Source organism: Anomaloglossus baeobatrachus, chromosome 8 (assembly GCF_048569485.1).
Source record: "Anomaloglossus baeobatrachus isolate aAnoBae1 chromosome 8, aAnoBae1.hap1, whole genome shotgun sequence".
NCBI lineage: Eukaryota > Metazoa > Chordata > Amphibia > Anura > Aromobatidae > Anomaloglossus > Anomaloglossus baeobatrachus.
In genome coordinates this window covers 76,564,789-76,589,431 of record NC_134360.1, presented here as the reverse complement: position 1 = coordinate 76,589,431, position 24,643 = coordinate 76,564,789, and the positions used below count along the sequence as shown (strand labels likewise).

General features: G+C 40.6%; 1 protein-coding gene across 1 annotated transcript in view; it reads left to right on the top strand.

Annotated features, from left to right (window-relative positions):
- Positions 1 to 24,025, top strand: part of TOM1 (target of myb1 membrane trafficking protein) — a 186,429-nt gene extending 162,404 nt beyond the window's left edge. Inside the window, exons 14-15 of the mRNA XM_075321804.1 lie at positions 18,779 to 18,818; positions 23,222 to 24,025. Of these exons, the coding sequence (XP_075177919.1) occupies positions 18,779 to 18,818; positions 23,222 to 23,367 (186 nt within the window). The 3' untranslated portion in view covers positions 23,368 to 24,025. The remainder of the gene's footprint in view (positions 1 to 18,778; positions 18,819 to 23,221) is intronic.
- The last annotated feature ends 618 nt before the right edge of the window (positions 24,026 to 24,643 follow it).

Genomic DNA, 24,643 nt, shown 5'->3' with positions numbered 1-24,643 from the left:
ATGGGTGCGAGAGAAATAATGATCGCATTACAATCGTAGCATGCTGCGATTGTTTTCTCGGTCCGATTAGGGCTGAGAAAATAATCGCTCATGTGTGCTGTCACACAGGCTAGAATTGGTCCGAGGGGAATGCGATGTTTTATCGCACTCCACTCGCACTGTTTTTCTCGCCGTGTGGCTTAGGCCTTAGTATTCTGGTTTTTAACAAGAGAATGGGTCTCCAGGATTTTTCCACTTTATAAAGCAGCATAATGTAGGGGCCGAGACCCTGATTCCAGTGATGTGTTACTTTGCTGCTTGCTGTGGTTTTGATAAAGTCACAGTTTTCTCATCAAGAAATTATCACTAGAGGACTATTAAACCTGCTGCCAGATATTCCTCCATATTCATCAGCTATGTATAACTCCGCCCTCACCACTAATTGACTGGTAGCTTTCTGTCTATGTACAGTGTACACAGAAAGCTGCCAATCAGTGTTGTGGGCAGGGTTACACAGGACTCCGCATTCAGAGAGCTGATAGATCTGCAGAAGATAACAGTGATTTTATCATAACGGTTGCAAGCAGCCCAGTAAGTGACACATCACTGGAATCAGGGTCTCTGCCCCTACTTTATTCTGCTCTCAGATTGGGCAGCAAAATTTGGTGACCAATTCCCTGTAAGACTAGTAGTATATACTAATTTATATTGGTATTGACGGTAGAATGAGGGGCTCTAACTTGTAATTGCATATCAAAGGTATTCAGTGGGGTTGAGGTGAGGCCTTTGTACTCGGTTCCTCCATAACAAGTCCTAGTTTTTGCATAGAAGCACAGTTATGTTAGAATAGGAAAATAACTTCTTCAGATTGGTGCTACAAAGTTGGACACAACTATCTAAATGTCTTTGTATGCTGTAGCATTACCGTTATTCTTCACTGGAAATAATGGGCCTATTCCAAACCCTGATGAGCAGCCTCACACAATTGCTCCTCCATGACATATCACCTTCAGGCCTACACATTAAGGCCCCGTCACACTAAGCAACATCGCTAGCAACATCGCTGCTAACGAACAACTTTTGTGACGTTGCTAGCGATGTTGCTGTGTGTGACATCCAGCAACAACCTGGCCCCTGCTGTGAGGTCGCTGGTTGTTGCTGAATGTCCTGGGCCATTTTTTAGTTGTTGCTGTCCTGCTGTGAAGCACAGATCGCTGTGTGTGACAGCGAGACAGCAACAACTAAATGTGCAGGCAGCAGGAGCCGGCTTCTGCGGAGGCTGGTAACCAATGTAAACATCGGGTAACCAAGAAGCCCTGTCCTTGGTTACCCGATATTTACCTTTGTTACAAGCCTCAGCCGCTCTCACTGTCAGTGCCGGCTCCTGCTCCCTGCACATGTAGCTGCAGGACACATTGGGTAATTAACCCGATGTGTGCTGTAACTAGGAGAGCAAGGAGCCAGCGCTAAGCATTGTGCGCTGCTCCCTGCTCTGTGCACATGTAGCTGCAGGACACAACGGGTTAATTAACCCGATGTGTGCTGTAACTAGGAGAGCAGGGAGCCAGCACTCAGTGTGCGCTGCTCCCTGCTCTCTGCACGTGTAGCTCCGTGCGGTGGTAACCAAGGTAAATATCGGGTTGGTTACCCGATATTTACCTTAGTTACCAAGCGCAGCATCTTCCACACTGCGCTGGGGGCTTGTCACTGGTTGCTGGTGAGCTCACCAGCAACTTGTGTAGCGACGCTCCAGCGATCCCTGCCAGGTCAGGTTGCTGGTGGGATCGCTGGAGCGTCGCAGTGTGACATCTCACCAGCAACCTCCTAGCAACTTACCAGCGATCCCTATCGTTGTTGGGATCGCTGGTAAGTTGCTTAGTGTGACTGGACCTTTATACTATAAAGCAGATGGTGTAGATAGTGAATATAGATAATCTTTCGGAAGAACATGTTTTCCCGGTTCCAGAGTCTGATACTGGCGCGTTTCACGCTACTTCAGCTATCACACATCATGATCTTACGCTTGAACTTGGCAGCTTGGCCATTCTTGAAGCTTCACGTACTGTTCTTGTGCTTGGGTCACTTCATGCGGCAGTATGGAACCCTGTAGCCAGCGATGGGATTTTTACCTGGCACTCGTCAGTCCTGCTTCAGGAGGGGGCATGGACCATGGGTTACACCTTCATGGATTACACCTTCACAGTTCCCTGATAGCAATGTACTCCGCTAACTTTGGCAGCCCAATAGAAATTAAATGAAGTTTCGGTTAAAGGGGTATTCCATCTCCAAGATCCTATCCCAATATGTAGTAGATGTAATAATAATAATAATATTCGCACATACCTGCAATTAGAAAAGTAGTATAGTTCTCCTCATATAGCCATGTCTCTTACCTCAGATGCAGAGCACATTACTTTGAGTTCCCCATGGTCCACCAACACCATTTTTCCACTGCCAGTAGAGGTGATTTCTGTCTGTCATTCACGTGACCACTGCAGCCAATCACTGGCCTCAGCGATGACACTGGCCTATGCGGCAGGTGACTGCTAACCCCATTGATTCTCTTTCTGGCAAGCGAACAATGAACAAATCATTACCAAATACCACTACAGGATCAGTAAGGGCCACCGGAGTGTCAGCGCTGGAGTAACGGGCTTCTGACGGGTACTCCTTTATTATAGATCTACAAACAATGTACCACACTTGATCAAACTAAAAATGCAATTATTAGAAACCTCTAAAAATACTGCAAACAGTAAATTAGAGGTGTAGTCATAAATTACTAGTCTGCCATGAAGTATTCTATATAGATCAAGTAAAGGAACTGACAAGCTTTGTCAAATTATATAAATATTAATAATATAGTAAATATTCAACATTACTGTACTGCCCTGAAAAAGTACATAGTAGAGAATTGAGTGTAAAATCAGTAGTTACCTTATGTCTAAATATATAGCCGCACCCTGACATGCGTTTCGCCTTATGCTTTGTCAAGGGGATTTTTTTTTAATTCTTGGAAAGCTCCATATAAAGGGTTATTCCTATCTTCATAGGTATTGTCAGTGCTTATAAAGTCAAACAATTTTTCAATTTACCACTTCTCAAAATTTTCAGCCATTTTTGAAATATTAACTCTTTTTTTTGTTTACAGCTTGTTGCTTTGGAGACTAACTAAGGCTGCTGTACAGCAGTATGTGCTCACTGCTTACAAGCTCTTTTCTTTTGAGCTTGTCCGCACTGTTCTCAAACTGTCTGGGATCGCTGGCATGCACCTTTACCTAGTAATACAAGCCAGCTGCAAGCTAGACAGCAGCAGTGGTCGGTCTCCTAGGCAACAAGCTGTAAACAAAAGTGCTGATATCTCAACAATGGCTGCAAATTTGAACAAGCAGTAAATTGCAAAAGTGCTTATTTTTACAAGTACTATATAACAATATCTATCTATGAAGATTGGAATAACCCTTTAAGGAATGCCACAATATATATACATTGTTTTCTATGCTTGTGTTTATCAACAGAGCACAGTCATTCTTTTACGTCTCATTTTTTCTTGAATAAGATCGCTTTATTTGACTTGATTTCCAGTTTTCCGCATTTGGCACAATAATGGCTTCAGTTCTAGATAATTATAATTATTTTGAAGCTTTTTTATGGTCGTTAATAACATGGTTCAGTGACCCCATACAAACCAAGCGACTCATGTCTGTTATTTTGTAGCGCAGTTAGGAACATAAAAGCAGTTATCTAAGTGCCATTATTAGGCGCACAGCGGAGCACATTGTTTTCTGCTATTTATGGGTATTTGTCATTGCGTTATCTTTTTTCAGGTTGTTAAACATTCTCGCATTCTTTTCTTAGTTCTGACTTTTCTGGGAAAGCTAGGTGGCAACGAATATGGCTGCGGGTACAGTCACCCAGCTACATATGCCGGATGTGCTGATATGGGGATAGACTCATCTTGCAAAGAGAGTCCCGGTGGATTCACAGGTTATGTACTGAGAGTCCATCTGGACTCAATGAACAACTACACTTCGGTTGTTTTCTATAATCGTTCTAAAGTGGTTCCCTTTCCTGGGTGTCTCCTTGATATTTTTGCCCAGAATCTTGCCCGATTCTTTCTTTCCTATTTGTTCTGTCATGCCCATTAGTCCGCAAAGGATTTGGCTTGATTTATTTACCTTATTGGAGGTTTGCATCTTTTTATTGATATCTAATTATTTATCAGCGTTACCTTTAATGGGATCTTATATGGACCCTATTTATGGATGCTCTCACCATGAACTTATATTATCCCCCTTAATGGCTGGCTATTATTTCCAGTCGATTTATAGTTTTCATTCTTAGCACTATTATCCTGCATACTTGGGTCTAAATAACTGTGCTCCCTCTCACTGTATATTTTTAGAGAGAAGGGGGCATTACCGGACGTCTTAGGACGGCCCCACTTTGAGTGAACACCTCATCTGTGCATCTCAGGATGGAACGCACATATTGCGCAGGCGCAAGTAGCGTCATCGGGGAATTCCGCTCATGTGACCATGACAGCCCGGGACACGTGATGTGGGCCGGTTTTGCCTCCTTGCAAGCGCCTCCCTGTTTGCGTCTCCGCTTGGGACGCACACAGTGCGCAGGTGCGGGCAGCGTCATCGGTGGGGATTCTTCCTCACCTGATATTAACAGACCTGGGACACGTGGGACGATCATCTGTTTGTCATGGTGTTCTGGAGTGGACGACGGAGTGTGCGCGGGTCCGCGTCATTGGGTAACCCCCGATCACATGACCGTGGCACATGGAGATACAGAAGTGCTTGTATGGACACGTACACTCTGTGTATACACGTGTTCCTTTACCAACGGACCGGAAGGGGTTAATGGTTCGCTGCATCACAGGTGAGATCACTTGGGACATGCTCCATAAATAGGTTAACATTCATGTGGGAGTTTCCTTGCCCCCTGAATCTACACTCAAGCACTCTAGCCGCCTCTGGACTGGAGGATGGTGAACGGAGGAGCGGATATTTTGCTGTAGTGGGGCATTGGACTCACTCCACATCTAGGGAGTCCTATGAAGAATGTCCCTTTATTTTCGTGCACTGTGGCCTAAGATAAGTAGCCAATGCTTACGGTACTATTCTGAACAATTGTTGTTTATCCCCCTGAGTCCATCCCTGTATCTGCATAGACACCTTGATTGAATTTGGTTACCCTCTTGGGTGCTAGTATTTTTGCTCCTTCATCCTGGGGCCATATAGGTGCTGATTATAACACTGTGTTCTGTTGGGACTTGATACTTCTGGGAGGAAGTGGGGGATTGCCCACTTGCAGTGTCACATGGGACCACCAGCATTTTTCATGTTTTGATGTTTTTTGAACTAACTACTAATTTATCCACCCCTGAAGAACCTCAAATAGATGAGGGGAAACGCGTTGGGTTTTTCTGGTTGGAACCACTAGGATTATTAATGGGTGATTCTTGTTTGGGTTATTATACCCTACTATGCTTCCAATTTAATCTTATTGGCCATAGTGTATTTGGATTATATTTCCTGTGAATTGATTGTTGGTTCAATATTTGAAATTATCCTCCATAGTACTATCACCTCCTAATTGTCAGGGTCAGTTTAGGGCCCGGAGGGATAGTCTTTGTTGAGCGGGTGCGCCAAATTGCACAGGTTTTAGGGTGCCAACCTCCGCAGCAAGGAAGGGGGAAGTCCAGGGCAATCTAAGGGCCAGGCCCCTCCCTTGTATTTTTGGTCTATTGTATTTTATCCTTAATTGATGAAAATGTTGGGATTTTTCCCTTTTAAGACTTATAAATAAAGTATTGTATTTTAGAAGTTTTTTTGCTTTAGGTTCTTACACTTGCACTTCTAAGCTATTTTTTCTTAGTATTTATGTGCTGATATGGGAGTGTGGAGGAGGCCTAAGTAGGTGGTTGAAAGAGTTTTGTTTGTATCCGTCAGTGCGGCCATATTGCTTGTCACCCAGCTTTCTAAGAAGCTGTATTGGGTATTTAAATGGAATAATCAGATTGACTTTGGGGTCTGAGACCGTAAATATAACAAAATACACCCATTTATTTTATTAAAATAACTTTATTAATAATTCACTAAAAACACCCACAAACGCAGTACACAGAAGCATCAAAAAGGCATCAAGTTACCCACTTTACACAGATATTACGATTTTTATATCAGTTGATGGAAGGCCAGAAACCTCATCAAAACTCTTATCAGATCCCCACTCCATAAGAAAGATATAACATACACTACACTGGTCACTCCATAAGAAAGATATAACATACACTACACTGGTCACTCCATAAGAAAGATATAACGTAATATACCCTGGTCACTCCATAAGAAAGATATAACATACACTACACTGGTCACTCCATAAGAAAGATATAACGTACACTACACTGGTCACTCCATAAGAAAGATATAACATACACTACACTGGTCACTCCATAAGAAAGATATAACATACACTACACTGGTCACTCCATAAGAAAGATATAACGTACACTACACTGGTCACGCCATAGGAAAGATATAACATATACTACACTGGTCACTCCATAAGAAAGATATAACGTACACTACACTGGTCACTCCATAAGAAAGATATAACATACACTACACTGGTCACTCCATAAGAAAGATATAACATACACTACACTGGTCACTCCATAAGAAAGATATAACGTACACTACACTGGTCACGCCATAGGAAAGATATAACATATACTACACTGGTCACTCCATAAGAAAGATATAACGTACACTACACTGGTCACTCCATAAGAAAGATATAACGTACACTACACTGGTCACTCCATAAGAAAGATATAACATACACTACACTGGTCACTCCGTAAGAAAGATATAACATACACTACACTGGTCACTCCATAAGAAAGATATAACGTACACTATACTGGTCACTCCATAAGAAAGATATAACATACACTACACTGGTCACTCCATAAGAAAGATATAACATACACTACACTGGTCACTCCATTAGAAAGATATAACGTACACTACACTGGTCACGCCATAAGAAAGATATAACGTACACTACACTGGTCACTCCATAAGAAAGATATAACATACACTACACTGGTCACTCCATAAGAAAGATATAACATACACTACACTGGTCACTCCATTAGAAAGATATAACGTACACTACACTGGTCACGCCATAAGAAAGATATAACGTACACTACACTGGTCACTCCATAAGAAAGATATAACATACACTACACTGGTCACGCCATAGGAAAGATATAACATAAGAAAGATATAACGTACACTACACTGGTCACTCCATAAGAAAGATAGAACATATACTACACTGGTCACTCCATAAGAAAGATATAACGTACACTACACTGGTCACGCCATAGGAAAGATATAACATATACTACACTGGTCACTCCATAAGAAAGATATAACGTACACTACACTGGTCACTCCATAAGAAAGATATAACGTACACTACACTGGTCACTCCATAAGAAAGATATAACGTACACTACACTGGTCACGCCATAGGAAAGATATAACATATACTACACTGGTCACTCCATAAGAAAGATATAACGTACACTACACTGGTCACGCCATAAGAAAGATATAACGTACACTACACTGGTCACTCCATAAGAAAGATATAACATACACTACACTGGTCACTCCATAAGAAAGATAGAACATATACTACACTGGTCACTCCATAAGAAAGATATAACGTACACTACACTGGTCACGCCATAGGAAAGATATAACATATACTACACTGGTCACTCCATAAGAAAGATATAACGTACACTACACTGGTCACTCCATAAGAAAGATATAACGTACACTACACTGGTCACTCCATAAGAAAGATATAACGTACACTACACTGGTCACGCCATAGGAAAGATATAACATATACTACACTGGTCACTCCATAAGAAAGATATAACGTACACTACACTGGTCACGCCATAAGAAAGATATAACGTACACTACACTGGTCACTCCATAAGAAAGATATAACATACACTACACTGGTCACTCCATAGGAAAGATATAACATAAGAAAGATATAACGTACACTACACTGGTCACTCCATAAGAAAGATAGAACGTTCACTACACTGGTCACTCCATAAGAAAGATATAACGTTCACTACACTGGTCACTCCATAAGAAAGATATAACGTACACTACACTGGTCACTCCGTAAGAAAGATATAACATACACTACACTGGTCACGCCATAGGAAAGATATAACATATACTACACTGGTCACTCCATAAGAAAGATATAACATACACTACACTGGTCACTCCATAAGAAAGATATAACATACACTACACTGGTCACGCCATAGGAAAGATATAACATATACTACACTGGTCACTCCGTAAGAAAGATATAACATACACTACACTGGTCACTCCATAAGAAAGATATAACATACACTACACTGGTCACTCCATAAGAAAGATATAACGTACACTACACTGGTCACTCCATAAGAAAGATATAACGTACACTACACTGGTCACTCCATAAGAAAGATATAACGTACACTACACTGGTCACTCCATAAGAAAGATATAACGTACACTACACTGGTCACTCCATAAGAAAGATATAACGTACACTACACTGGTCACTCCATAAGAAAGATATAACATACACTACACTGGTCACTCCATAAGAAAGATATAACGTACACTACACTGGTCACTCCATAAGAAAGATATAACGTACACTACACTGGTCACTCCATAAGAAAGATATAACATACACTACACTGGTCACGCCATAGGAAAGATATAACATATACTACACTGGTCACGCCATAAGAAAGATATAACATACACTACACTGGTCACGCCATAAGAAAGATATAACGTACACTACACTAGTCACTCCATAAGAAAGATATAACATACACTACACTGGTCACTCCATAAGAAAGATATAACATACACTACACTGGTCACTCCATAAGAAAGATATAACGTACACTACACTGGTCACTCCGTAAGAAAGATATAACATACACTACACTGGTCACTCCATAAGAAAGATATAACGTACACTACACTGGTCACTCCATAAGAAAGATATAACATACACTACACTGGTCACTCCGTAAGAAAGATATAACGTACACTACACTGGTCACTCCATAAGAAAGATATAACGTACACTACACTGGTCACTCCATAAGAAAGATATAACATACACTACACTGGTCACTCCATAAGAAAGATATAACATACACTACACTGGTCACGCCATAAGAAAGATATAACATATACTACACTGGTCACGCCATAAGAAAGATATAACGTACACTACACTGGTCACTCCATAAGAAAGATATAACATATACTACACTGGTCACTCCATAAGAAAGATATAACATACACTACACTGGTCACTCCATAAGAAAGATATAACATAAGAAAGATATAACGTACACTACACTGGTCACGCCATAAGAAAGATATAACGTACACTACACTGGTCACTCCATAAGAAAGATATAACATATACTACACTGGTCACTCCATAAGAAAGATATAACATACACTACACTGGTCACTCCATAAGAAAGATATAACGTACACTACACTGGTCACTCCATAAGAAAGATATAACATATACTACACTGGTCACTCCATAAGAAAGATATAACGTACACTACACTGGTCACGCCATAAGAAAGATATAACATATACTACACTGGTCACTCCATAAGAAAGATATAACGTACACTACACTGGTCACTCCATAAGAAAGATATAACATACACTACACTGGTCACTCCATAAGAAAGATATAACGTACACTACACTGGTCACTCCATAAGAAAGATATAACATACACTACACTGGTCACTCCATAAGAAAGATATAACGTACACTACACTGGTCACTCCATAAGAAAGATATAACATACACTACACTGGTCACTCCATAAGAAAGATATAACGTACACTACACTGGTCACTCCGTAAGAAAGATATAACATATACTACACTGGTCACTCCATAAGAAAGATATAACGTACACTACACTGGTCACGCCATAAGAAAGATATAACATACACTACACTGGTCACTCCATAAGAAAGATATAACGTACACTACACTGGTCACTCCATAAGAAAGATATAACGTACACTACACTGGTCATTCCATAAGAAAGATATAACGTACACTACACTGGTCACTCCATAAGAAAGATATAACATATACTACACTGGTCACTCCATAAGAAAGATATAACGTACACTACACTGGTCACTCCGTAAGAAAGATATAACATATACTACACTGGTCACTCCATAAGAAAGATATAACGTACACTACACTGGTCATTCCATAAGAAAGATATAACATACACTACACTGGTCATTCCATAAGAAAGATATAACGTACACTACACTGGTCACTCCATAAGAAAGATATAACGTACACTACACTGGTCACTCCATAAGAAAGATATAACGTACACTACACTGGTCATTCCATAAGAAAGATATAACGTACACTACACTGGTCACTCCATAAGAAAGATATAACATATACTACACTGGTCACTCCATAAGAAAGATATAACGTACACTACACTGGTCACTCCGTAAGAAAGATATAACATATACTACACTGGTCACTCCGTAAGAAAGATATAACGTACACTACACTGGTCACGCCATAAGAAAGATATAACATACACTACACTGGTCACTCCATAAGAAAGATATAACGTACACTACACTGGTCACTCCATAAGAAAGATATAACGTACACTACACTGGTCACTCCATAAGAAAGATATAACGTACACTACACTGGTCACTCCATAAGAAAGATATAACATACACTACACTGGTCACTCCATAAGAAAGATATAACGTACACTACACTGGTCACTCCATAAGAAAGATATAACGTACACTACACTGGTCACTCCATAAGAAAGATATAACGTACACTACACTGGTCACTCCATAAGAAAGATATAACATACACTACACTGGTCACGCCATAAGAAAGATATAACATATACTACACTGGTCACTCCATAAGAAAGATATAACGTACACTACACTGGTCACTCCATAAGAAAGATATAACGTACACTACACTGGTCACTCCATAAGAAAGATATAACGTACACTACACTGGTCACGCCATAAGAAAGATATAACATACACTACACTGGTCACTCCATAAGAAAGATATAACATACACTACACTGGTCACTCCATAAGAAAGATATAACATACACTACACTGGTCACTCCATAAGAAAGATATAACGTACACTACACTGGTCACTCCATAAGAAAGATATAACATACACTACACTGGTCACGCCATAAGAAAGATATAACATACACTACACTGGTCACGCCATAGGAAAGATATAACATATACTACACTGGTCACGCCATAAGAAAGATATAACATACACTACACTGGTCACGCCATAAGAAAGATATAACATACACTACACTGGTCACTCCATAAGAAAGATATAACATACACTACACTGGTCACTCCATAAGAAAGATATAACATACACTACACTGGTCACTCCATAAGAAAGATATAACATACACTACACTGGTCACTCCGTAAGAAAGATATAACATACACTACACTGGTCACTCCATAAGAAAGATATAACATACACTACACTGGTCACTCCATAAGAAAGATATAACGTACACTACACTGGTCACTCCATAAGAAAGATATAACATACACTACACTGGTCACTCCATAAGAAAGATATAACATACACTACACTGGTCACGCCATAAGAAAGATATAACATATACTACACTGGTCACTCCATAAGAAAGATATAACATACACTACACTGGTCACGCCATAAGAAAGATATAACATACACTACACTGGTCACGCCATAAGAAAGATATAACGTACACTACACTGGTCACTCCATAAGAAAGATATAACGTACACTACACTGGTCACGCCATAAGAAAGATATAACATACACTACACTGGTCACTCCATAAGAAAGATATAACATATACTACACTGGTCACTCCATAAGAAAGATATAACATACACTACACTGGTCACTCCATAAGAAAGATATAACGTACACTACACTGGTCACTCCGTAAGAAAGATATAACATATACTACACTGGTCACTCCATAAGAAAGATATAACGTACACTACACTGGTCACTCCATAAGAAAGATATAACATACACTACACTGGTCACTCCATAAGAAAGATATAACATAAGAAAGATATAACGTACACTACACTGGTCACGCCATAAGAAAGATATAACGTACACTACACTGGTCACTCCATAAGAAAGATATAACATATACTACACTGGTCACTCCATAAGAAAGATATAACATACACTACACTGGTCACTCCATAAGAAAGATATAACGTACACTACACTGGTCACTCCGTAAGAAAGATATAACATATACTACACTGGTCTCTCCATAACAAAGATATAACGTACACTACACTGGTCACGCCATAAGAAAGATATAACATATACTACACTGGTCACTCCATAAGAAAGATATAACGTACACTACACTGGTCACTCCATAAGAAAGATATAACGTACACTACACTGGTCACTCCATAAGAAAGATATAACGTACACTACACTGGTCACTCCATAAGAAAGATATAACATACACTACACTGGTCACTCCATAAGAAAGATAGAACATACACTACACTGGTCACTCCATAAGAAAGATATAACGTACACTACACTGGTCACGCCATAAGAAAGATATAACGTACACTACACTGGTCACTCCATAAGAAAGATATAACGTACACTACACTGGTCACTCCATAAGAAAGATATAACATACACTACACTGGTCACGCCATAAGAAAGATATAACATATACTACACTGGTCACTCCATAAGAAAGATATAACATACACTACACTGGTCACTCCATAAGAAAGATATAACGTACACTACACTGGTCACTCCATAAGAAAGATATAACGTACACTACACTGGTCACTCCATAAGAAAGATATAACGTACACTACACTGGTCACTCCATAAGAAAGATATAACGTACACTACACTGGTCACTCCATAAGAAAGATATAACATACACTACACTGGTCACGCCATAGGAAAGATATAACATATACTACACTGGTCACGCCATAAGAAAGATATAACATACACTACACTGGTCACGCCATAAGAAAGATATAACGTACACTACACTAGTCACTCCATAAGAAAGATATAACATATACTACACTGGTCACTCCATAAGAAAGATATAACATACACTACACTGGTCACTCCATAAGAAAGATATAACGTACACTACACTGGTCACTCCGTAAGAAAGATATAACATACACTACACTGGTCACTCCATAAGAAAGATATAACGTACACTACACTGGTCACTCCGTAAGAAAGATATAACGTACACTACACTGGTCACTCCATAAGAAAGATATAACGTACACTACACTGGTCACGCCATAAGAAAGATATAACATATACTACACTGGTCACTCCATAAGAAAGATATAACGTACACTACACTGGTCACTCCATAAGAAAGATATAACGTACACTACACTGGTCACTCCATAAGAAAGATATAACGTACACTACACTGGTCACTCCATAAGAAAGATATAACGTACACTACACTGGTCACTCCATAAGAAAGATATAACGTACACTACACTGGTCACGCCATAAGAAAGATATAACATATACTACACTGGTCACTCCATAAGAAAGATATAACGTACACTACACTGGTCACTCCATAAGAAAGATATAACGTACACTACACTGGTCACTCCATAAGAAAGATATAACGTACACTACACTGGTCACGCCATAAGAAAGATATAACATACACTACACTGGTCACTCCATAAGAAAGATATAACATACACTACACTGGTCACTCCATAAGAAAGATATAACATACACTACACTGGTCACTCCATAAGAAAGATATAACGTACACTACACTGGTCACTCCATAAGAAAGATATAACATACACTACACTGGTCACTCCATAAGAAAGATATAACGTACACTACACTGGTCACTCCATAAGAAAGATATAACATACACTACACTGGTCACGCCATAAGAAAGATATAACATACACTACACTGGTCACTCCATAAGAAAGATATAACATACACTACACTGGTCACTCCATAAGAAAGATATAACATACACTACACTGGTCACTCCATAAGAAAGATATAACATACACTACACTGGTCACTCCATAAGAAAGATATAACATACACTACACTGGTCACTCCGTAAGAAAGATATAACATACACTACACTGGTCACTCCATAAGAAAGATATAACATACACTACACTGGTCACTCCATAAGAAAGATATAACGTACACTACACTGGTCACTCCATAAGAAAGATATAACATACACTACACTGGTCACTCCATAAGAAAGATATAACATACACTACACTGGTCACGCCATAAGAAAGATATAACATATACTACACTGGTCACGCCATAAGAAAGATATAACATACACTACACTGGTCACGCCATAAGAAAGATATAACGTACACTACACTGGTCACTCCATAAGAAAGATATAACATATACTACACTGGTCACTCCATAAGAAAGATATAACATACACTACACTGGTCACTCCATAAGAAAGATATAACATACACTACACTGGTCACGCCATAAGAAAGATATAACGTACACTACACTGGTCACTCCATAAGAAAGATATAACATATACTACACTGGTCACTCCATAAGAAAGATATAACATACACTACACTGGTCACTCCATAAGAAAGATATAACGTACACTACACTGGTCACTCCATAAGAAAGATATAACGTACACTACACTGGTCACTCCATAAGAAAGATATAACATACACTACACTGGTCACTCCATAAGAAAGATATAACGTACACTACACTGGTCACTCCATAAGAAAGATATAACGTACACTACACTGGTCACTCCATAAGAAAGATATAACATACACTACACTGGTCATGCCATAAGAAAGATATAACGTACACTACACTGGTCACGCCATAAGAAAGATATAACGTACACTACACTGGTCACTCCATAAGAAAGATATAACATATACTACACTGGTCACTCCATAAGAAAGATATAACATACACTACACTGGTCACGCCATAGGAAAGATATAACATATACTACACTGGTCACGCCATAAGAAAGATATAACATACACTACACTAGTCACTCCATAAGAAAGATATAACATACACTACACTGGTCACTCCATAAGAAAGATATAACATACACTACACTGGTCACTCCATAAGAAAGATATAACGTACACTACACTGGTCACTCCATAAGAAAGATATAACATATACTACACTGGTCACGCCATAAGAAAGATATAACATACACTACACTGGTCACGCCATAAGAAAGATATAACATATACTACACTGGTCACGCCATAAGAAAGATATAACATACACTACACTGGTCACGCCATAAGAAAGATATAACGTACACTACACTGGTCACTCCATAAGAAAGATATAACGTACACTACACTGGTCACTCCATAAGAAAGATATAACGTACACTACACTGGTCACTCCATAAGAAAGATATAACGTACACTACACTGGTCACTCCATAAGAAAGATATAACGTACACTACACTGGTCACTCCATAAGAAAGATATAACGTACACTACACTGGTCACTCCATAAGAAAGATATAACATATACTACACTGGTCACTCCATAAGAAAGATATAACGTACACTACACTGGTCACTCCATAAGAAAGATATAACGTACACTACACTGGTCACTCCATAAGAAAGATATAACGTACACTACACTGGTCACTCCATAAGAAAGATATAACGTACACTACACTGGTCACGCCATAAGAAAGATATAACATACACTACACTGGTCACTCCATAAGAAAGATATAACGTACACTACACTGGTCACGCCATAAGAAAGATATAACATACACTACACTGGTCACTCCATAAGAAAGATATAACGTACACTACACTGGTCACTCCATAAGAAAGATATAACGTACACTACACTGGTCACTCCATAAGAAAGATATAACGTACACTACACTGGTCACTCCATAAGAAAGATATAACGTACACTACACTGGTCACTCCATAAGAAAGATATAACGTACACTACACTGGTCACTCCATAAGAAAGATATAACGTACACTACACTGGTCGCATGAGATCATGCAATAAGATCAAAGGTGGATGAATGTAAGGAGAAAGGGAGTAAAAGACAGAATTCGTTCTATTTAGTAAGGCGGATCATGTCGAGACTATAATTGTACCATACCAACACACCAACAGATTGAACAAAAAGTCCCTTCATTGGCTTCCACCATTGATCAGGGTAAATGATACCTCAGATCCCCCATAGATAGAAAATTCACATAAAGGCCACTCTTCCTCAAATCAAGTGGACATTCATCGGTATCCACATTTTAAAAACTCATTACATCCCCAGTGGGCACCAGTGAATATCCAAAAACCAGAAGACCAGCACTTTTGTTATGTAGACATTAATAAATATTCCAATAGATGCAGATGCAATAATTATACCCGTTGGTCTAAGTTAATTAAAGCCAACCAAGCTGTAGTTATTATTAGTCCGGGAAAAATTGTTAGTCCATGTTAGTAAAACTCAAGCTCTTGATGAACATATCCTGAATATCTCGCACATCCACTCCAGGAATTTCTTCAGGGGATTAGTAGGATTAGATGATTTATTAGTTCCACATATCCATCATTTCCCTTTATTTCATTTGGACACATACAGCATGCCTGGCTGGCAATAATCAAGAATCCAATTAATCCTTCACCTCGATGCGTTTCCCCCCTTGGTTAATTAATCAAGGGGTTCATCAGGAGGACTTTAATACAGATATTCATGAGTGTGCCAAATTCCCACACTTCATTGGGATCCTAAGCACTCGTGATATGTTTCTGAAGTAAGCCTAACACCCGATAAGGACATATTCCAGGAGTCAAGCAACACTCCTAATCAGCAGAGTAGCCATGCGTCATACCTGCAGCACTCAGGAGATTTAGAAACATGTGGCACTGTATTGGGTAGCTGAATAGAATTTTCATAGAACTGACTATAATAAGCCACTATATGTTAAACTTTAAAAAAAAAAAAAGATTCCTTCAATCTTCAGCTATGGTCTCCTAGGAGGTTTTCTGATATCATTTGAACTATTTTACACCTGAAGAAGGCTGAGAGGGTGAAACGCATTGTTTTTAGAAGTTTTTATGTGAATAAATACATCAATTTTTACCTTGGGAGCTGATAGAATTCTTCAGTCACAGCAACATTGTTGCCCTTGAAGTTGGAGTAGAGCCACTACTGGAGTCACACTTCTCAGCCAATTAGCCAGCCCCCTTCACGCACAGTTCTGGTCACATGTTAAAACCAAAATAAAGTCATGTCTGAGCTTGTAAATGAAGATCGGGGCACTTTTGAGACCAGAACTAAAGGGGTTTTCCAGTTTCCATAAAACCACTCTCCCCATGTCACAGATGTATCATGGAGGTATCAAAGCCGGCTGACAATCCAGTGGCAGAGAGTGCTAGAAGATCACATAGATTAGCGGCATGTGTTGTCATCTGACCGTTCTCTGTTTCTGCAACCAGTGGACTGTATGACCCTGGGGAACTGTCAGTCCTTCCTAGCAGTTGGTATCCTCTGACTTCCTTTATTAACCTCACCCTGGGGTGCTTTGAGTGTGGTTTATAGTTTGCTCCTTATTGGGGTGTGCAGTGGTCATCTCCTGTTGGTCCAGAGACTTCTGTGTTTGCTACTCCTCAGCTAAGTGTTGACTTGGGCTGAGGTAATGACATTCTTGTTTCCCCTGTATTGTTTTCTTGTCTTCTTTTAGTGTTAGTGGTGTTGACTAGCGTTCATACCTACCATCCTTACTTAGGGCCCTTTTACCAGGGGAAGACAGGGCCCTAGGCATCCAGCTCGGCGATAGGTGCATAACCTATATAGGGTCGGTGAGGGTGAGCTGCAGATTGTTGTCAAGGTTCACCATTTCCCCCTTTCCCTAGCAATAAGGCATTCCTTCCCCCTTCCTGTGTGTTGTCCTATACGTATACGGATGGTATAGCCTCTCTTCCTCTACCATGACACACCCACCTACTCCTTGTTTAAAAAAACAAGCTATGCTTTATTCACTCTCCCTGGGTCTATCACTGAGCCTCCGCCACTGCTCCAGGTGTGTGTTATTGACTGCAGCACCGACGTTACGTCAGCAGCACTGCAACCAATCCATGAGCTCAACAGCTCAAGGAAGCAATGTTGGAGATTGGACCCGAGGAGGGTGAATAACGCACAGTTTTTGTTTTTTTTTGTTTTTGTTTTTTTTTAACACAAACTGCAGCCAGTTTTTCAAAACAGGAAAAGCCCTTTAAGTACAATGTTCTTTAGCTGGAAAACCCTTCTACTTTGATGACAACTTACAGACTTGATGTCACTTTTAGATTTATGAACGGTTTCAGTGATCCAGGGTCACATCTGTTCTGGGGATCAGAATTCTAATTTATACTTTCTGATAGCAGTCGTTGCCGCAGATCTTGAAGTGACATTTTCTGCCCGCTCTCTCGCACGGTGTCTGATACTTGTGTTTTCTTCCCACACACAGCAGGATGAGACAGAGGGGGAGGACGGAGTTACAAGTGAAGGTAAGTGCCCAGCGTTTAATCCTCCGCTATGATGAGGACCGCTCTAATTACAGTTTTCTGTTTACTACCTCGGGGTCGTGGCTGTTTTTCCAGTCATTTTCCAGTTCTAGAGAAAAATGGGCACATTAAAAGCCAAATTTAACCCCTTGGGAACGCAGCCTATTTTTTTATTAGCATTTTAATGTTTTCCTCCTCTTCCTCTAAGAGCTATTACTTTTTTATGTTTCCTCTACATAGTCATATGGGACTTATTTTTTGCGGGACGAGTTGCACTTTTGAATGACACCATTCACTTCGCTATTAAATGTACTTAAAAAAAAATAGAAAAAAATTGTAAAATAGTAAAAAAAAAAAAAAAAAGTAATTCTGCCTTTATTTTTGGGCTTTTGTTTTTGCAACATTCATTGTAGGGCAAAACTGAACTGGAAATTATTTTCTAGACAAATGCAACTGAGGCAATTCTGCAGAGGTGGAAAAAATTCAGATATTTGTAAAAAAAAATAAAATAATAATAATAATTAATAAAGTCTAATATATAAAGCTGTATGTGTGTGTGTGTGTGTCCGCTAAAGGAATCTGCACCGTTGCATTTACAATCGCGAAATTTTGCACACCACCTCATTTAACTCAAGGAACGTCATAGACTATGTTTTGAGGGGCAAATTTAACCCCGCACTTTATAGTTATTTGCCAAAAAACCTGCTTTCAATGGAGCTGGGAGCTACAGGTCATTAATAAGCAACAAAGGACATTCTTAGTATAAGACAGTTTGTGTCAGTTAATATGATATCGGTGGAGACGGAGGCGCGCGCACGGGGAGACGGAGGCGTGCGCGCGCACACACACAGGTGTGCGTAGGCGTGCACACAGAGACAGAGGCACACACACACAGAGACAGGCGCGCACACACACACACACACAAGGTGATTGTTCTCAGTGAGAGAAACAAAATTATAATCTTGTTGTGATACCTTTTAATGGCTAACTAAAATAAAATTGTGTTATAGAGCAAGCTTTCGAGACATCTCAGGTCCCTTCATCAGGCATGGTATGACAAAATATCTGAAGAAACACATATATACACAAACAGAGCAGAGGGATGGCATAATAAAAGGACACACAGAAGGACTATAAGATTCCTGGGACATTCACATGTTCCTCTTTCAACGTGGTGTACTTAATCCTGTGCACTATATATCCTATTCGGGGCCTCTATGTTGGAAAAACAGGACAAAGTCTAAGGCGGGCTTTACACACAGTGACATCGCTAGCAATTGCTAGCGATGTCGAGCGCGATAGCACCCGCCCCCGTCGCACATGTAATATGTTGTGATTGCTGCCGTAGCGAACATTATCGCTACGACAGCTTCACACACACATACCTGGTCGGCGACGACGCTGTGACTGCTGAACAATATCTCCTTCAAGGGGGAGGTGCGTTCGGCGTCACCGCGACGTCACTAAGCGGCCGGCCAATAGAAGCGGAGGGGCGGAGATGAGCGGGACATAACATCCCGCCCACCTATTTCCTTCCGCATTGTCGGTGGAGGCAGGTAAGGAGATGTTTGTCGTTCCTGCGGTGTCATGCACAGCGATGTGTGGTGCTGCAGGAACGACAAACAACATCGTTTACATGTTGCGATATCAGTAACGGCGCCGGATGTGCGTCACTAACGACGTGACCCCGACGATATATCATTACCGATGTCACAAGGTGTAAAGCCCGCCTAAGAGCAAGGATGAGATCTCACTGCCACACAATTACAGACAAAAAAAAACATTTACCTGTGGCCAAAAATTTCTGTGCTTCAGGACACAACATAAACCATATGAAAGTTGTCATATTAAAAGGCAACTTCAGATCACCGAGCCATCGCAGGGTCTGGGAATACAAATTCATTAAAATGTTTAACTCTGTGGACACAGGACTCAATCTGTCAAGAGGATTTATGACCCACTACAAAATCTGAGAGGTCTGTTCAAGAGACTGCGAGGGCCGCAGACCTCTGACCCTACATGGATATTGGGACAATAAAATTTTCACACCACTATTCAAAGCTAATTAAGGATTCACTCTCTAAGCTCAGTGTTTATTTAAATGTCCTTTTATTATGCCATCCCTCTGCTCTGTTTGTGCATATACACCGTGTGCAGAATTATTAGGCAAGTTGTATTTTAGAGGGGTTTTTTTTTATTATTGATCAACAACTATGTTCTCAATCAACTCAAAAGACTCATATCAATGCTTAATATTTTTGGAAGTTGGAGTGGTTTTTTTTTTAGATTTAGCTAACTTAGGAGGATATCTGTTTGTGCAGGTAACTATTACTGTGCAGAATTATTAGGCAACTTAATAAAAAACAAATATATTCCCATCTCACTTGTTTATTTTCGCCAGGTAAATCAATATAACTGCACAAAATTTAGAAATAAACATTTCTGAAATGCAAAAACAAAACCCCCAAAAATTAGTGACTAATATAGCCACCTTTTGTTTATGATGACATTCAACAGCCTACCATACATAGATACTGTCAGTTGCTTGATCTGTTTACGATCAACATGGCATGCAGCAGCCACCACAGCCCCTCGGACACTGTTCCCAGAGGTGTACTGTTTTCCCTCCCTGTAGATCTCACATTTTATGAGGGACCACAGGTTCTCTATGGGGTTCAGATCAGGTGAACAAGGGGGCCATGTCATGATTTTTTCATCTTTTAGACCTTTACTGGGCAGCCACGCTGTGGCGTAGTTGGATGCATGTGATGGAGCATTGTCCTGACTTTTAGATCATTTGACCTGAGATTATCACAGGACCTCCTGCAGGATCTTTAGAACCACCTAGACTGGCTTCAGAGACTAGTTCAGTAGAAAAGGCGAAGCAAGGGATGTTACAGACTTTTGTAGGGGCATCACACAGTGTGGTAGTAGCAAGTTGGGGGCATCACACTGCATTAGGAGGACTGTGGGGCACCAAACTGCTTGAGGGGGGACTATGAGGGCATCATATAGTGCTGTGGGACTGTAGAACATCATCATGTTTGGGGGTTAATGTGGGCATCATGCTGTATGTTGGTGGTTTTTGGGGACATCATACTTAGTGTTGGCTAATGTAGGGGCATCATACTGTGTGGGGTGTTGTCAGTTATCATACTATGTAGGGGGCTGTGAGACCATGTTACTGTGTGGAGGGCTGAGGGGCATCATACTATGTGGTAAGGAGATTGTACTGTGAGGGGTACCATACTGTGGGTGGGTTAGTGTACTATGTGGGGGCATCATACTCTGTGTGGGAGGGGGGAGGGTTTTGGTGGCATCGTGAGGTATGGAGGAAATGTACTGCCGGGAGGCGGCATGCTGTGTGTGGTGGAATATACTGAGGAGGCATCATACAGTGTAGTGTGTGTGTCTGTCTGTGTGGTGGTGGTGGTGGTGTGAGGGCGGAAAGGGGGGCATGAAAGCACTACCATTCTGTGTGTCTTTCTGTGTGGTGGTGGTATTGAGGGGGGCATGAATGCACTACCATACTGTGTGGAATCATTAATGGAATTTGCTTTGAGATATATTTACTGTGTGGCCACGCATAAAGGCCCAGTCACACACAACGACTTACCAATGATCCCGAAAACGATGCGACCTGATAGGGATCGCAGGTAAGTCGCTGGGAGGTCGCAGATGAGATGACACACAGTCAGACCTTACCAGCGATGCAGGAACAATACAGATCGCAGTAGCGACCTGTATAACGATCTCAGCAGTCACTGTGACCCTGTCACACAGTGTCAAACACAGCGATGTGTCCTGCCCAGCAGGACGTCACCTTTGAAGAAAATGACCTGGACCATTCAGCAACGACTAGCGATCTCACAGCAGGGGCCTGATCGCTGGTAGGTGTCACACATAAGATCGCTAACGGGATCGCTACTGCGTCACCAAAACGGTGACTCAGCTGAGATCTCGCTAGCGATCTCGTTATGTGTGACAGTACCTTAAGGGTTGGACAAGGTTAGTGAAGTGGCTTAGCATAACATTGACATTGTGTTGTGGACTATGCACACCATGGTATGTCCCCCTAATTCCTGTATTTTACGTTTGTGAAGTATGCTTCTTGAGATTGGCTGACCTTGGTACTGGGGATAGTTTGGTCCGTCAGTCCTGTGAAATGAGTTATCCTTGTGATTAGGACAAATAGAGATTGTCAGGCACTCAAGCTGTGGGTGAACAATTCTTCATGCAGCCTTTACTCTTCTGAAAAGGCCATTAACTGCTTGCATTAAGTTAATGTTCACCGTAAAAGATCATATAGATATTTGAAGTTGACTTTTTAGTGATCGGCACATATTTGCCCTTTAGTTTAGTCTTTAAGTGTGAGATGTAAATTGTTCTTTTCTTTCTTCCCATAGAATTTGATAAATTCTTAGAGGAGCGAGCAAAGGCAGCCGACCGAATCCCATCATTGCCTTCTCCTCCAACTGATGGCCCCAGAGCAGTCTCCAGCACAGGGCGGAATAAGAAGGAGAAAGATGAGGACGCTCTCTTTGCCTTGTAAATCCCTAACTCTCATCAGTCTGGAGTTTAAGGACATCTATAATTACAAAAGAAAATGTCAGAGTGGAACTTTCCAGTAGGAGACTTTTCTGAGACGAGGAGGAAGGTTTTCTTGTGGTACGAGGATGTTCTGGAATATGGATGAGTAACACCGGACTACATACCTGATTTACTCTGTTGATTTGAAATCTCCTGTGATGTTAGCTGAGATGGCTACATTACCTAAACCCGCCTAATGCTGTAGACCTTGTTGGTTGAACCTTTTGCTTTCATCTTGTGTCCCATTTCTGGATAACTCTCTGAAGTGGAGCGATTTATTTAGCACTACAAACCTGAAGCCGTCTACATCTGCCTCCAACAGACTCACCAGCCAACTACATCCAGATTTCACTACTGGAAAGAGTATACAACTAAGCGTAGTACGGGATCTCCTAATATGATCGTCATCTTATCACCACCACCTTGCTTAACACCTTAAGTGCCTTCTTGGTCTTGCTTTGTCTTCGTTAAAAAAATAAAAAGGGTGCGTCTTGTGAGAGGTTGTTCTACAGATTAGGAGCAACATGCAATGTATTCCAGACCTATATGTTTAGGTAGAGGAATACACAACTATATATTACTCATAGTGTTGGAATAAACCCAAGACATGGTAACGTCAAGATTGGTTCCATTCTATTGGGAAATGACTTGCAGAATCAAGTAAGCTTGGACCATGGAGGTCTCCATTGCGACCGACTGCCCTCCTCCATACTGAAAATAAGCCAGACTAGAACATAAACAGCCTTTTTGATTGAATGATTAACAATTGCTGCTTTTGTTTCTATGCTCTCATTTCTTTAGTACTGTTCTTTATCAGGCATTTCTTTTTTTGTGGATGAGGATCTAGCGGGGTTGATGACGTTGTACAGGATTGAAATAAAACATGGCTACTTTCTTCCACAATGAGCTCCACACCTGTTCACAGGTGTGTGGCATCACTGTTCAGCCTCATCCACTTATAAGTACCTGCAGTACCAGATACGACCTGAAGATAAGCGTGGCACTGTTTCTGAAAGAAAGAAACCATGTGTTTACAATGTTGTACAACTTTATTAAAGTACCATCCTGGCTTGTTTATTTTATTTTACTATCCATTTGCTATCATTAAGGTATAGTGTGTGTGTGTATACAATCAAATACTGGTCCCCATCTTCTGTCATTTCCAGCATTGCTCCATATCTTTCCTGGACTGTGTGACCAAAGTTGTGACTAGCTGCCCCCCTAAAGCGTTTGCTGTG